This window comes from Grampus griseus, assembly GCF_964374135.1.
Source record: "Grampus griseus genome assembly, chromosome: 5".
Taxonomy (NCBI): domain Eukaryota; kingdom Metazoa; phylum Chordata; class Mammalia; order Artiodactyla; family Delphinidae; genus Grampus; species Grampus griseus.
Window position 1 is genome coordinate 70,860,482 of NC_138998.1, and position 16,389 is coordinate 70,876,870.

Genomic DNA, 16,389 nt, shown 5'->3' on the forward strand with positions numbered 1-16,389 from the left:
CAAGGGCACATGGAACATTCTCCAAAACAGATCACATGCTGGGCCATGTAGCAAGCCTCAGTAAATTTAAGAAAATTGAAATCATATCAAATATCTTTTCTGACCACAAGGCTGTGAGGCTAGAAATCAACTACAAGAAGAAAAACTGCAAAAAAACACACACACACATGGAGGCTAAACAATATGCTACTAAACAACCAATGGATCACTGAAGGAATCAAAGAGGAAATTTTAAAACGCCTGGAGACTAATGAAAGCAAAAAAAGAACCAACTATCCAAAACCTATGGGATGCAGCAAAAGCAGTTCTAAGAGGGAAGTTTATAGCAATACAATTCTACTTCAGGAAACAAGAAAAATCTCAAACAAACAACCTAATCTTACGTATAAAGCAACTAGAGAAAGAAGAACAAACAAAATCCAAACTTAGTAAAAGAAAAGAAATCACAAAGATCACAGCAGAAATAAATGAAATAGAGACTAAAAAAACAATAGAAAGATCAGTGAAACTAAAAGCTGGTTCTCAGAAAAGATAAACAAAACTGATAAACCTTTAGCCAGACTCATCAAGAAAAGAAGGGAGAGGGCCCAAATCAATAAAATCAGAAATGAAAAAGGAGAAGTTACAACCGACGCCACAGAAATACAAAGGATCATAGGGAGAATACTATGAGCAATTATATACCAATAAAATGGACAACCTAGAAGAAATGGACAAATTCTTAGAAAGGTACACTCTCCCAAGACTGAACCAGGAGGAAATAGAATATATGAACAGACCAACTACCAGTACTTAAATTGAATCAGTAATTTAAAAATTCCCAAGAAGTAAAAGTCCAGAACATGGTTTCACAGGTAAATTCTACCGAACATTTAAAGAAGAGTTAACACCTATCCTTCTGAAACTATTCCAAACTACTGCAGAGGAAGGAACACTCCCAAACTCATTCTATGAGGCCACAGTCACCCTGATACCAAAATCAGACAAAGATATCAAAAAAGAAAAGTATAGGCCAATATCACTGATGAACACAATGTAAAAATCCTCAACAAAATACCAGCAAACTGAATCCAACAATACATTAAAAGGATCATACACCATGAAGAAGTGGGATTTATTCCAGGGATGCAAGGACTTTTCAATATCTGCAAATCAATCAGTGTGATACACCACATTAACAAATTGAGGAATAAAAACCATATGATCATTTCAATAGATGCAGAAAAAGCTTTTGATAAAATTCAGCATCCATTTATGATAAAAACTCTTCAGAAAGTGGGCATAGAGGGAACCTGCCTCAACATAATAAAGGTCATATATGACAAACCTACAGCTAACATCATACTCAATGATGAAAAGCTGAAAGCATTTCCTCTAAGATCACAAAAAGACAAGGATGTCCACTCTCGCCACTTTTATTCAACATAATTTTGGAAGTCCTAGCCACAGCAATTAGAGAAGGAAAAGAAATAAAAGGAATCCAAGTTGGAAAAGAAGAAGTAAAATTGTCACTGTTTGCAGATGACATGATGCTCTATATAGAAAATCCTGAAGATGTTACCAGAAAACTAATAGAGCTCATCAATGAATTCAGTAAAGTTGCAGGATACAAAATTAACATACAGAAATCTGTTGCATTTCTATACACTAACAACCAAATATCAGAAAGAGAAATTAAGAAAACAATCCCATTTACCATCACATCGAAAAAGAATAAAGTACCTAGGAATAAACCTACCCAAGGAGGCAAAATGAAAAGACAACCTACTGAATAGGAGAAAATATTTGCAAATATTGTGACCAACAAGGGATTAATTTCCAAACTATACAAACAGCTCAATATCAAAAAAAAACAAACAACCCAGTAAAAAAAAATGGGCAGAAGACCTAGACATTTCTCCAAAGAAGACATACAGATGGTCAAGAGGCACATGAAAAGATGCTCAACACTGCTAATTACTGTGAAATACAAATCAAAACTACAAATGAGGTATCACCTCACTGTGGTCAGAATGGGCACCATCAAAAAGTCTACAAATAATAAATGCTGGAGAGGATGTGGAGAAAAAGAAACCCTCCTACACTGTTGGTGGGAATATAAATTGGTGCAGTCATTATCGAGAACAGTATGGAGTTTCCTTAAAAAACTAAAAATAGAGTTGCCATATGATCCAGAAATCCCCCTTCTGGGCATATTTCTGGAGAAAACTCTGATTTGAAAAGATATATGCACCCCAATGTTCATATCAGCACTATTTACAATAGCCAAGACATGGAAGCAACCTAAATATCCATTAACAGAGAAATGAATAAAGAAGATGTGGGGGGTGTGTGTGTGTGTGTGTGTGCGTGTGTGTATATATATATATATGCACACACACACAACAGAATACTACTCAGCCACTAAAAAGAATGAAATAATGCCATTTGCAGCAACATGGATGGACCTAGAGATTATTAAGTGAAGTAAAACAGAGAAAGACAAATATCATAGGATATCACTTATATGTGGAATCTAAAAAAATGATACAAATGAACTTATTAACAAAACAGAAATAGACTCACAGACACAGAACACAAACTTCTGGTTACCAAAGGGGATAATGGGGGTGGGGAGAGGGAGGATAGCAGTTTGGGATTAACATAATACACTCTACTATATATAAAATAGGTAAACAATAAGGACCTACTGTATAGTGAAGAAAACTATACTATCTTGTAATAACCTATAATGGAAAGGAATCTGAAAAAGAATATATATATATATGTATAACTGAATCACTTTGCTGTATACTTGAAACATAACATTGTAAATTAACTATACTTCAATAAAAAAAAATTAAAACTTTTATGCATCAAATGACATTATCAAGAAAATAAAAAGACTACTTACAGAATGGGAAAAATTATTTATATATCATATATCTGATAAGCATGTAATATCCAGAATATATAAAGAATTTAATTAAAAAAAACTTTAAATGGGCAAAGGACTTAAGTGGACAACAATGGTAACAATGGCAGAAGAAAATATACAAATGGCCAATAAGCAGATGAAAAGATGCTCAACCAGATTGGTCATTAGGGAAATGCAAATCAAAACCACAATGAGGGACTTCCCTGGTAGTCCAGTGGCTAAGACTCCACACTCCCAGTGCAGGGGGCCTGGGTTCAATCCCTGGTCAGGGAACTAGATCCCACACGCCGCAACTAAAAGATCCCACATTATTTCAGTAAACGTTTACAAAACTTATAAAGGAATTTCACAACATTCCAAAAGTAATACATATCCCTCATTCTTGAAGATCTGTCCTCAAAGGGGATATATATATTTGTATCTTAAAAGAAATAGCTAATTTTAGAATGATGACTTGTACGTCTTTCTTCTTGAAATTACTTAAAAACTTATAAAGGCACAACTTAAAGGAAAAAAATTAACATTTATGGGTGTGTACTTCATTGAAATTAAAGTTCACTATTATAGAATGGGAAATAATACACATCTATACTTTCTCCCTCTGTCTCTCCCTCACACACACACAATTTTAGATCCACCCAACTAAAAAGTTGTTGACAAATCAAAGTCATTCATTTTCCAACTTAAGTAATTTTATAAAATACTGCCACCAAAGAAAAGTACTAAAACATGAACATGGTCATAATAACACCTATTTACTAAACACTTACTGTGTGAAAATTTATCATTTCTTGAAGACTGTCAGAAAATTTGGTCAAACTTGTCTATGAGAAAGAAATCAAAAGAAAACCAAGTCATTTAAGAGCTACTAATATAGGCCACAAAAATGTTACTTCAGCATTTCTGACAGAAAGATCAAGTTACACTGTAAACAGTAACATTTATTTCTCACTAGGACAATCTCACTACCTCTCAGGCATGCTCTGCAGAGAGGTCAAGTCTACATGTAGTAACATAAAACCCTAGAACAGTCAAAGAATTAGCCTGCCCTATCAATACTATTATACTAGCAAATCGAAATGGCCCATGTAAACCTAAGGAAAATTGAGTATATCAAGACTGTCCATTTAGGCATCTATGGATCACATAATCATCAAATTACAACCATTTCTGTACCAGTTATTATTCTTCTTAAAAGAAATGTCATAATACCACATAGTATAGCCAGGGGTCTAAGCTAACACAGCATAGCTAGCTGACCAGAACTTTCCTATGCAGCCCCCAAAATGTATAGTTAGATACTAATCTTGGGTTAATGCTCTCTGCTTGCCCCGATAAACAGCTACTAATAAGCATGATCCTACTCTCACTGCTCAGGTCCCCTTGTAGATGCTTCAGTTCACCTAGCAGCAAGTATAGTAAACTTATATCCACAATGCAAATCAACCATCACCTTCTAACTGTCCTAGAAAACAGGATTATATCAGATAGCACCAACAGATGATAGCTTTTCCACTTCTAATTTTAAGGACCACTACTACTATTAATAAGGTAAATGGATGCATAATTCTCTTAACATCTTGTTTCATTTACCATTTTAACTACATTTAATAATACTAACCTCAACTACAGCATCATTGCTAGAATACTGTGCCAGGTCTCGAATCCCATTCATGAACTGTTTATTTGCAACACAAAAGGCTTTTCCAGTATCAATCATTGCAATACATAGCTTCACAAGCTGAAAAAGAAAAACATCATATCATTGAAAATAATTTTACAAATTACTTAATCAAACAAGTGCTAGCATTAACCACATGAGTTAGCCTAGTTAAGACAAATTATAGTTCATCAATAAACCCAAAATAGACTAAATGAAAACTGTTTTTTTTCCTTTGGCTTAAAAAGTAAATTCATAAGAGAACTGTACCAAAAAATGTTGACCTTTCAGGATGCAGAGGCTGTCTGATAACAACAACAACCAATCATTTTATCAAGTTAAATTCAATCCCATAAATTAACCCCATAAAAATGTATTAAGCACCCCTTGGAAGGAAGGAAAGGAAACTTCAGGCAGAGCAAGCAGTATGATAAAAGATTTTTTAAAAACACAACTATGGTATGGTGGAGGAAAGGGAAGTAAACTGGTATGGTGGGTTAGTCATGCTGGTCATTTTAATATCAGACTATCAAAGCAGAATTGCTTAATCAACCATATTTCTCTAATGCCTACCATCTAGGCATTGTGCTAAATCTTAGAACAGAGCTTCTCTCTCTCTTCTCCTGTCCCCTCCTTTCTTCTTTCTTTTTTTCATCTTTCTCTTTTCCCTTTCATTCCTTTTCTCTCTCTTTTTTTTTCTATCCCTTCCTTGTTTGTTTCTTCAGTTCACTCAGATACAGAACATTTTCTTTAAGTAAACAAAAACTTGGCTGAAAATCTAGTATTAAAAAAGATAAAAGTGGAGCTGCTCTAGATGAAGGAAGGGTAATGAAAGGGTGGGAAGAGGGGCCACCAAGAAGAAGATAAAGAGCTCAGGAAAACTTTAGAAGACAGCTCAAGGATCTCAGGAGTGTAATTTAAAACTGTTACCCTGGGACCCAGAGGAACAGAAGTGAAAAACATAATCTCTGTTCTAATTCTAACCATTCAAAAAGCAGATAAATTCTATTTAGCACAAGTACAACTGCTATGCTCATCAAAATCATGCAAGAGGAAACAAAGGAGGAATGTGTAATGAGGGCTATGGGGATCAAGGAAGGGTTCCTGGAAAAGGTAACACTTGAGAAAAGCCCTGAACACCAACAGGAATTAGCCAATCAGATAAGGGTAATAAGAAGACACTTCTCTAGGAAAAGCATATTCTAAGGCCCTGAAGCTTAGACGGCAGGGCAAACCAGGGGCACTAAGTAGCTTAGCACAGTGTGAAAATGTATACAAGGGCCCGATCAGGAAAAGCCTTGTGTGCAAAGCTAAGGTGTTCACATTTTATACGAAAGGAAATGGAAAACAATAAAGACATCGAATGGGTGAGTTGACCAGAGTTCCATTTTAGAATGATGACCTAAAAGAAGAAAAAGTAAGATACGGAAGTGGAAAGAATAAAGATAAGGAGATTAGACCAAAAACTAAGAGAGCCTGAATTAACGCAGTAAGCAGGGAGAGAAGAGAGGAGACAAATTTAGAAATTAGTTGAGTACTGAAGTACAATTATGCAGATAGTGTCCTACCAAAGGGAAAAACAGGGGATGAAATCCAGCCTGAGCTCTGCTTGCTGAGGGCTATATCTGCTACAAGATGCTAATTTGCACAAAGACACTACACTGTCCAGCCAAGACTTGTTTTAACAGCATTGGGCCTGTGAGGTAGGCCTGAGCTAGATGGGTCTGTGAAATAAGTCAAGTGGAAAGTCTATCAAACCCAAGTGAAAATAGATATTTAAAGCTCAAAAAAGAGAAGTGTACTGTAGATACACACACAGGAGTCAGCAGCAAATAAAGTATCAGTGCTACAGTCTAGATAAAAAGCAGGGGTCACAGTGTGTACAGTGAGGACCCCACAAAGGAGACTAAAAAGGAAAAGGGAAAGGTAGGAGGAAAAGCAACAGATTAATTTCATCAAAGTCAAGAAAGAACAAAGTATCAAAAGATGGATGATGAATAGGTTGAAAATCCATAAAGGTCAAGTTTTAAAAACACTTAAAAAAAGTTTGTTGAGTTTGGTGACAGTCACCAGCATCCCTAGCAAGAATAGTTTTAAGAGAAACTGGGGGGGCTGTAGCCAGATTACAATGAGTTATGAACTGCAGATGAAGAAGACATAATGAGAGGTCAATTCTTCGCCAATATATATTCTATAGAATATCCCAGGGGAACATTCAATACCAAAATAGGATTCTGTGATCAAGTAAGTCTGGGAAACTCATTTTGTCAAGTTAAACAGATTTCTTTATTACTAAATTTGTAAGAGCTTTTGATATATTAATGTGTATTATGAATCCTAGAAAGGAAGTATGTAATAGGTAGCATTTCTCAAAATTATCTGACATTGATTGAATTCTCTTTAGAGGAAGCATCCTCATAGGACCAATGTTCCACAAAACCCACTATGAGAAATGCTGGCAGAGACTAGTCCTTCAAATAGTTTGCTATTTCAAAAAAAAAAAAAAAAAAAAAACGTATCTTAACAACCAAAAAAACTAATTCTAAAATTCATATGAGTAACCAACATGCAAGAAGAGCATCAAAAAAATTGAAAAAGAGTAATGAGGTGGGGACATTAGCCCCATATTAAAATATACAGGTGCAGTAATTAAAAGTCTGGTAATGGATGTGAATAGACAAATTAGTTAATGGAAGAGAATACAGAGTGAAGAAGCAGATACACACTCCAGCCAGGGGGGTAAAAAATTATCCAATAAATGACACAAGGACACTGGACAGCCATCTAAAGCCATCTAAAAAAAGAAACTAAGTTGTATTCCAAACCCCCAAATTAATTTAGATGGAATAAATATTTAAACATAAAACATTAAATCAGAAAACAAAGAGAAAACAGGAGGTGGTATTTTTTATAATCTCAAAGTAGGAAAAGTCTTTCTGAAAAGGATGCAAAACTCAAAAGCCATAGAAGAAACTAATCAATTCAAATACATAACAATAAAACATTTAGATAAGGGAAAAAAAAAACTTAGTCAAAAGACAAATGACAATATTGGAAAACAATATTAGCAACAAATCACAAGGGACTAATTTCCCTACTACAAGAAAGGGTATACAACTCATTTTTGAAAATCCAACCAGCCACTACAAAAACAATGGCTGACAGACATGTACAGGTAATTCCCAGAAAAGAAAATTCAAATATACCTGTCCATGAAAAGAAACTCAACCTCACTCATAATAAAAGAAAGGTAAATTACTATTTTTTATAGAAGAGCAAAGGTCAAAAAATGTGATAACACGCTGTTTTAGAGAAGGTAGGTATGGGGAAATAGGCACTCTCGCACACTGCTGGTGGGAATGTAAACTGGTACAATTTCTATGAAAGGCAACTAAGTAAGAGCTATAAAAATTTTAAACATACATGCCCTCTAATGTAGTAATTTCACTTTTAGAAATGTATCATACAGATATATTTGCACAATTAGACACAATCAGCCATTAAAAAGAATGGGGCAGCTCTGTAAGTAATAAGGAACAAAATCTAAATTATATATTTTAAGAAAGCAAAATTAAAACAACGCTAATATCTTTGTTGGAGTGGGGAGAGGAGAGTACAAACACATATAATCTTTCACATGCTTAAGAGATTTCTGGAAGACCACACAAGAAACTAGGTCAGTGTACTCCTCTGGGATACAGATTAGATGATGACTAATTTTTCACTAGGTACACTTTTGTACCTTTGAATTTTGTACCACATGTGTGATATTGCTTATTCAACAAATTAAATAATTCAAAAATGATTAAATTGAAAGTTTCCATAAAAACAGAAACAGACAGGTTGGTAGTAGAACATTATGGTTAAAAACAGGTTTATAGGCTCAGTTGGCTTAGGTTCAAATTCTGCCGCCAAACTTAATGCTCTAAGTGATTCGGAGAGACCTCAACCTCAAGAAGCTTCAGGTTCTTCTGTATGACACAATGACAATGGTATCAAACCATAGAGGGTTACTATAAGAGTTAAGATAATGCACTTAAAGATCTTAGCACAAACTGTTACTGGCACATGGTAATTACTTGATAAAGATTTGCAATTCCTTGTCAGAGGTGAGATTTTCCTCTTGTTTTGTTTTGTTTTGATTCAAGAGAAACAAACGTTTTTGTTTACTTAAAATAATGAGGTGGTAGAGAAGGAAAAGGAGAGAGATGGCTAAAGCAAAGTCCTGAGAAGTTAGAGTCTGGAATTACATAGGAAAGGGGATATTTTTATCACTCAAATGGGAAAAAAAAATGGAATAAGGACAGATTCTGTTAAGTTTCTAGATTAAAAGCAAGAAATAAAGGTGTTCCCACCAAAAGGAAGTAAGAGACAAGTTCCTCTACTAAGAATGAAGAGCAAGGTGGTGAATCTTGAGAAAACAGTGAAATATAAGAGACGCTAAACATAGTAAGATAACCTGACTGAGTGTCAGAAAAATTGCTTTGCATCATGAATCCCAGGTATGTGTAGCTCCACCAATTAGTTTCACCAAACAGTTGTGTAACTTCTCCTGTAGGGCTTTATAGCCCAGATAAGGGACAGAGGATATAGATGGTTAGACAAATATAGTCAGAATTCTGCAGAGTAGATGTTATGGAAAGGAAATGAAGGTCTCCATAAGAGAAATAATGATGTGATAAGTTAAGAGTAGACTGGAAGGGTTCACAGCAGTATTATACATAATAGCCAAAAAGTGGAAACAACCCAAATGTCCATCAACTGATGAATGGATAAACAACATATGGTATATCCATACAATGGCATATTATTCAGCCATAAAAAGGGAAATACTGGCGATGCTACAATATAGACGGATGAACTTTAAAAACATTATGCTAAGTGAAAGAAGCCAGTCACAAAAGGTCAAATACTGTATGATTCCATTTATATGAAATGTCCAGAACAGGCAAATCCACAGAGACAGCAAGTAAATTAGTGGTTGCCAGAGGATATAGGGAGAGGGAAACTGGAATTGACTACTAACAGGTACAGAGTTTCTTATCAGGGTAAGGGAATTAAGTAGTATATTCACATTGTGAATATGCTAAAAACCACTGAGTTGTACACTTTAAAATGGTGGGTTTTATGTTAGGTGAATTTATCTCAATTAAAAAAATTATTTTAAAAGATATATAGTGAATAAAAAAGGGATCTGAAACATTGGAAGCGGACAGACTGAAAGACTAGAGATTTAGATAAGCTTGAAAAACAGAAGGAGGAGGAGTCCAAGATGAGAACTGGAAAGACTGGAGACTCACATCAGAAAGTAAGATATCAATGAGCATTCCAGAGTTTCAGAGATTACGACTCTGAGCAACAAGACACAGCATATGGCCAGGAAAACAGGTATCAGAATTAGAATAAAGGTCACAATCGCAGGCGTTGGAGGGAACATGAAGTTGTCATATAGCTGAAGCACATATACACTGCAGCTACTCAGGTGGAAGGATTGACTGGGTGATAGACAGATAGATACTTTGCCAGCTGTCAAAGTCCTTATTAGATGACAGTGATGACAGCTATACTAAATAACATAAGCCTACAAAGAGGGAAGATTTTTACCTAAGAGTAAAATGAGGGCTTTTTCCCTGTTAAAGACAATCTGTCTTCAAGGAGATCTAAGAGTCTGTTGAAAAGACACCACCATCATTAACATTTATTTAGAACTTATCATGTGTCAAAGCACTTAACATGTATTAACACATCTCATTCACATAATAACCTTATAATAGATACTCTTATTTTCCCCATTTTGGAGATGAAGAAACTGAGACATAGGAATGTTTAGGAACTTGCCCAAGGCCATACAGCTTAGTAAGTGGTAAAGCCTTGCTCCAGGCTTTGTGCTCTTAATTACTAGACTATGCTACAAACCAAAAATTACAATAATATTATAATAATTTAAATGGCAGTACAATTTTAAAATGTAAAAATGCAAGAAATAATGCAATACCTGAAAAAGAACCTAAGTTTGGTAGTACCTCAGCTGTGATTTAAAGGGTATCTGCTTAACAAACAAGGAACAAGCATTCCAGTGAGAAGATGCAATAGATACAGAAATTATATCTAGATGGCCACTATGATGCTCTGTGTATTGCCAATGCCAGAATACCTGGCAGAATGGATAAATAATTGGACCTAGTCGAATAATGCCATCCATTCATGGAGCATTACTCATCAGAAAGAATATAACTACTGGTGGCATACATTATAAGCAAAATAAATATAAGCTAGGTCGTCAAGCTGGTTAAACCTGTTGCTGCCATGATTTGCAATATTACAGGTACAACTGGTCCTGCACAAAGTTATGAAATCAGTAAACTAGTTTTAGGCAACCCCTCCCCTCCACAAGTCCTTCAATGCCACCTCCTTCAATAACAACCATTTCTTGCTCCTCACAGGCTCTCTTCTTTAATTGTAACTCCTCATAATTCTAAAGTAAAAATGATCAGTAATAGCTTAAGAATTTGGGAAAGGGACATTGTATAAGGGATCAAGATCTTAAACTAGAGAAATATAAAAGTAACTATGGAAATTCTATTTGGGTGGAAGATGATATTTTAAAAGATGCCAAAGCTTCCATGATAACCTGAGTAGCCCTTTGGGTAATATGGACTCTAGAAAGGATTTAGGGTTCTTAGTACTGAATGCCAATACTGTGACAACTTGGTTTTGGTTTGAATCTTTTGGTTTTAAGATTCTACCAGTCTCTCAACTGCAACCAAATGATATAAAGGGGGGGGGGGAGATAGCTGCTCATAAAAGCAAATCATTAACAAAAATACTGTAAGAAGATTCTGTTTAGGTACTTTAAATTTTGAGGTCCCCCCGACACAAGTGTTTTGTTTGATTTAGATGCAGTTCTGCCCAAAGAGAATAGATATCCTTATTGTACTACTCTGTGATTCTTTGAAAAGCCTTCTCCTTCTATATACTCTCTTATAAACCTACCAGAAAATCAAAACTACATCTTCTGCTGCCTACCTTAAGGGTTTAAAAACTTTGTTTCACAGAGTCCTTAAAAATAAATGTAATACCTCAGGGGATAATAATAACAACAACGATCCCATATATATAATTTTAAATAGAAAATAAAGTTCTTGAAAATAATATCCTTACAAAAAATTCTAACATTAGTTTTTAAAAACACTTGCCTGGAAGCTTGCTAGTGTTCCTCAGAAAATTTCCAAGTGGCATGTGCTCCCTCAACATGGATCCAGGAGTACAGTGGTGCACAAGAAGAGCACTGAACTAAGAATAAAACAGATGGATTCTAACCCTGGTTCTGCCTTTTCTAACTCTGTGATTTGAAGCAAGTCCTCTTCACTTTCTGGGCTGTGGGACCCTCATCTATAAAATGGAAGTAATCCACTTGTCCTACCCACCTCACAGGATTATTGTAAAAATCCAAAAACATACTGTATATCAAAGTGCTTTGAAAACTACAGAGTACTGCACAAAAATAACTTACTACTAAACATTTTCTAAAATTATTTTGTTTTACATATATAACTAATAACTACTGCTTTATATAGTTTCTATACTATTTACATTATATACATATATTTCATGATTTCAAAACATTTGAAAACCATCAGTCTAGTTAATATATATTATATCCTTGTTATTCAAAATGCAGTCTATGGAACAACAGCATTGGTATCACCTAAAATCTGGTTAGAAACATAGACTCTCAGATACCAAGACTTACTGAATCTAGATCCATATTTTCACCAGAACGCCACATATTCCTATGCACAGTAAGGTTTGAGAAGCACTGCTTTACATAATAATTCCATTTATAATAATAATTACATAAATAGGAAATTATTTTCAGAGAAGGTATTCAAATATACACATTTATCTCCAAAAATTTTAACAATGAACAACGGTTACTTAAGATCAGAAGCCATGTCTTACTCATTCTCATATTTCACTGTTATACAGCAGATAACATTTCTTGGGTAGAGGCCAAAAAAAAAAAAAAAGATTATCAATAATTAATACAGAAGATAGGAATCAATCTACATCTACCCTTGCATAGAATATGACCATTTAATATCAATTATTAAATACATATTCAGCATTTCTGGCATTAGCTTTAAAAAATGGAAGGAGTATTTAAAATTTTATATTTGAACATGGCCTCACCCAAATGTATAAACAAGAGTGGTTAGGTTACATATGATATCCATTAAGCATCAAAAAAGACTGCAATCTTTTTGATGGAGAAGGAAACAACCATCCAACAATATAAAAGATGCCTAGTCAGACATGGTTCAGATTCTTGCTCTGGCACTTAGATTAAATTTTCAACAAACTACTTAATGTCTCTAGCCTCAACTTCTTCATAATATTGGGATAATATTAGCATTTGCCCTCACGGAGATAAAAGAAGTCACTTGAACCATCTAGTGTTACAGGAACAAATCATTATGCAAAACAAGAATTAATGTTTTAAAAAGTTAAAGTAAAATTTACCTTATCAAGTTTCAGTTCCAATTCTGCCACATCTCCTTCTACTTCTTCCAAAGCAGCCCTAGAAAAATTAGACATAAAGTAAGTTACTTTGTGTTTAAACATATACGTTACTCTTGAAAAATAACTCCAAGTAAAAAAATAGATATGAATGCTAAAAAATTACACTTCACATAAAGTAATAACTCCCTTAGAACAAAGTATGAATACTTCATAACCATGTATTACAACACATAATACAATTATTGTTTAAGGTAATGAGAGAACACATTAGGCTAATTTACTCAACTCATTCATGTTATTCAAATTAATAACACTAATTAGAACTATTAAGCATATGTTTTTAAAAACAAGTAAGATTTTGAAAGTTGAGCCTTACAAAGACTTATATTTCTATTCAACAAAGCACATGTAACCAAACAGCACAGCATCCTTGGCAACCAAAAATAAAGGCTTTTACTTTTAGAAGCAGTTCAGAAAGATGTTATGACCCTTGTTTAAGACCGTGTTTTGTTTCTTATGTATTTTTAAAGAAATCAGCAGATTCTCTTCCTTGTCAGGGGAATGATAAAATTCTAACACTAAGTAGTACTTGATATGCCCTATAGGGCAACATTCCAAAATTGGAAATTTGGAACAAAACAGCAGCAACTAAAACTTTTTAAGGATAACAATATTTTATACTTAAGAGTAAAAAATGTTATTCATCTACTTTAAGCCATCTATCTATCCATTTTAAGATAACTACTTGATAAACTAGCAACTTTGCAATACCTGTTTTTTGAATCAACCGAAATTTGTTTCAATTGGATAACAGTGGGGGACTAGCCACCCAAAAAGCTATTTTGAACTCTGGGCAAGAATTCTCAATTAGACACTGTTAAGAAGAGAAAAATAGCCAAGATATAAGCTCTATTCCCAAAACTACCCACATAACCTCTGTGTGACCTCTTGAATACCATTTTTATCAGCTTGTGGTTCTACTTCTCTACCTGGTAACAGTTACTGAAAAAAATTTTTAATCTCCAAAATGAGAAAATTATGTAACCATAAATTATTCAGTAAAGAAATGCCGATTCCATAAAATGAGATACTCTAGCACAGTTAAGAAAACAAGAGGTGCTATACTTCCACAGCATAGAAAGAGAAATGCTTCTCCCCTAACTAAAAGTTTGTCATTTTCTTAAGCAGTGTTTTCAAAGTACACATTGTTCCCTTAGCCTAGAAAACATTTCCCCTTCACATTAATCCTCATTCTCTTCACCTGCCTCTATGTTACTCATCATTTAAAACTTAATTCACAGAGGAAAACAAATATATTAGTACAAGGATATCTATTTTTTGTAAATAGGTTTAAAACCTACATGTCCAGCAATGAGAAATAATGTAAATAAATGATACTCCATCCTATTATGTGACGCAGCAGGTTTTTAAATGAGATTAATCTGTCTCTACTGAGATGGAAACATATACATTACAGACCATCACAAGGGAGGAAAAGCAAGTTACAAAATTACATATAGTGTGAGCCCAGTTTTTTTTTGTGGGGGGTGGAGTGGGGAGCCTATTTGTATATGCATAAGAAAAAATCTGGAAGCATATTTACCAATCTGCTAACTATAACTTTGAAGAATGGGGATCAGAGGGCAGAAAGTGAAAATAGGATTTACACTTCTTACGATTTATACTTCTAGATTGTTTTAATATTTTCAATGACTATGTGTTTTTAAATAATTTTTAAAGCTAATAAAGGGGAAAAGAAATAAGTTCAGACATCACCTTCCTAGGAAGTGGGTCCTCTTAGAAGCTCTATCCCTGTCCACTTCTCTCACTAGTACGAGCTCCTGGTAGCAGTACAGAGACTCAAAATGTTTGCCGAGTCAAGAAAGAAACTCCACAATTTCAGAAACTTCCTTCATTTATACTTCTTTTGTTGTTGGCTGCGCCGCACGTCTTGCGGGATCTTAGTTCCCTGACCAGGGATCAAACCCAGGCCCCCAGCAGTGGAAGCGTGGAGTCCTAACCACCAGACCACCAGGGAATTCCCTCTCCATTTATAACCATTTAAAACCTCTCCATTTATACTTTTAACCTGCATTTAATTTAGCTTGACTCAATCTTCAACTTCAAGAAAATGAGTTGGAACGATCAGCTTAAGATCTGATTTAATCATTGGTGTCTACTAAACATATAGTTTAATAGAAACTTCATGTACATTCCTCAATCTTATTTCACTGTGCAATACTACGAATTTATTTGTGAAACACTTTTAAACACCCTTCTTTAAAGAGAGGTAAGAGGGACTTCCCTGGTGGTTTAGTGGTTAAGAATCCACCTTCCAATACAGGGGACGCAGGTTCAATCCCTGGTAGAGGAGCTAAGATCCCACATTTTGTGGGGCACCTAAGCCCATGCACTCTAGAGCCCACGTGCCTCAACTACTGAGCCTGCACACTCTAGAGCCTGCCTGCACACCGCAACAAAGACCTGATGCAGCCAAATAAATAAATAAATATTTCTTAAAAAGAGAAAGGTAAGAGTTTGTGTATAAAATTAACAAGTAAAATGTGTTTTGCCTATCATTTCAAAATAAAGCTCACTGTAATCACATATTGAGAATCTGAAAGTTTATCACAGAGGTTCTTCAATTCAACATTTCACCTTCTCTAAAAAAAATCTCTGTCCTTGGTCATCTAATATGTGTGTGAAAACTTGTAGCAATAAGTAAGTAACTAGTGTTTAAAGCAGCCTGGTTAACTGTTGAATATTCCTTGGTATAAAAAGAAAAGTATATGGACAGAACATGGTCTCAGTTCAAATTCTGTCTCACCACTCACTTATCTAAGGCTAAGGTATTTTATCTAAGTTTCTTCATCTGTAAACTGAGTAAACAAATACCTATTTAAAAGAGTTGTAAAGGTTAAATGAGGGACTGTACATGTCACTGACCACAGTATATATGTACTACAACACAAAGAACACAATCAATAGGAGCTTCTTTCTCTCCTTTCTCATCCCTGCATTCTGAGGTGAGTTTTGCCTCCCTATTGCGTCTACTCATTATGCAAGACAACCATTCTGGAACACATTTTTAATACATAAATCAGTAAGTAAAACAATCTACACAACAATCCTTCAAATAGTGAAAGACAGATATTATTCCTTTCCAACTCTCTCAAATATTTATTGAGCATATGGGCTTCCCTGGTGGCACAGTGGTTAAGAATCCACCTGCCAATGCAGGGGACACAGGTTCGAGCCCTGGTCCAGGAAGATCCCACATGCTGCGGAG

The 16,389-nt window shown here is 34.8% G+C and overlaps 1 protein-coding gene across 3 annotated transcripts in view; it reads right to left on the bottom strand.

Moving 5' to 3' along the window:
• Window positions 1-16,389, bottom strand: part of ACAP2 (ArfGAP with coiled-coil, ankyrin repeat and PH domains 2) — a 164,341-nt gene that overhangs the window by 87,001 nt on the left and 60,951 nt on the right. For 2 of the 3 annotated variants that reach the window (XM_082654105.1, XM_082654107.1), the window contains exons 2-4: window positions 13,101-13,158; window positions 4,539-4,658; window positions 3,688-3,741 (exon numbers count right to left, since the gene is read on the bottom strand). In XM_082654105.1, coding sequence (XP_082510231.1) covers window positions 3,688-3,741; window positions 4,539-4,658; window positions 13,101-13,158 — 232 coding nt within the window. The remainder of the gene's footprint in view (window positions 1-3,687; window positions 3,742-4,538; window positions 4,659-13,100; window positions 13,159-16,389) is intronic. The other variant, XM_082654106.1, reaches the window with a different exon arrangement.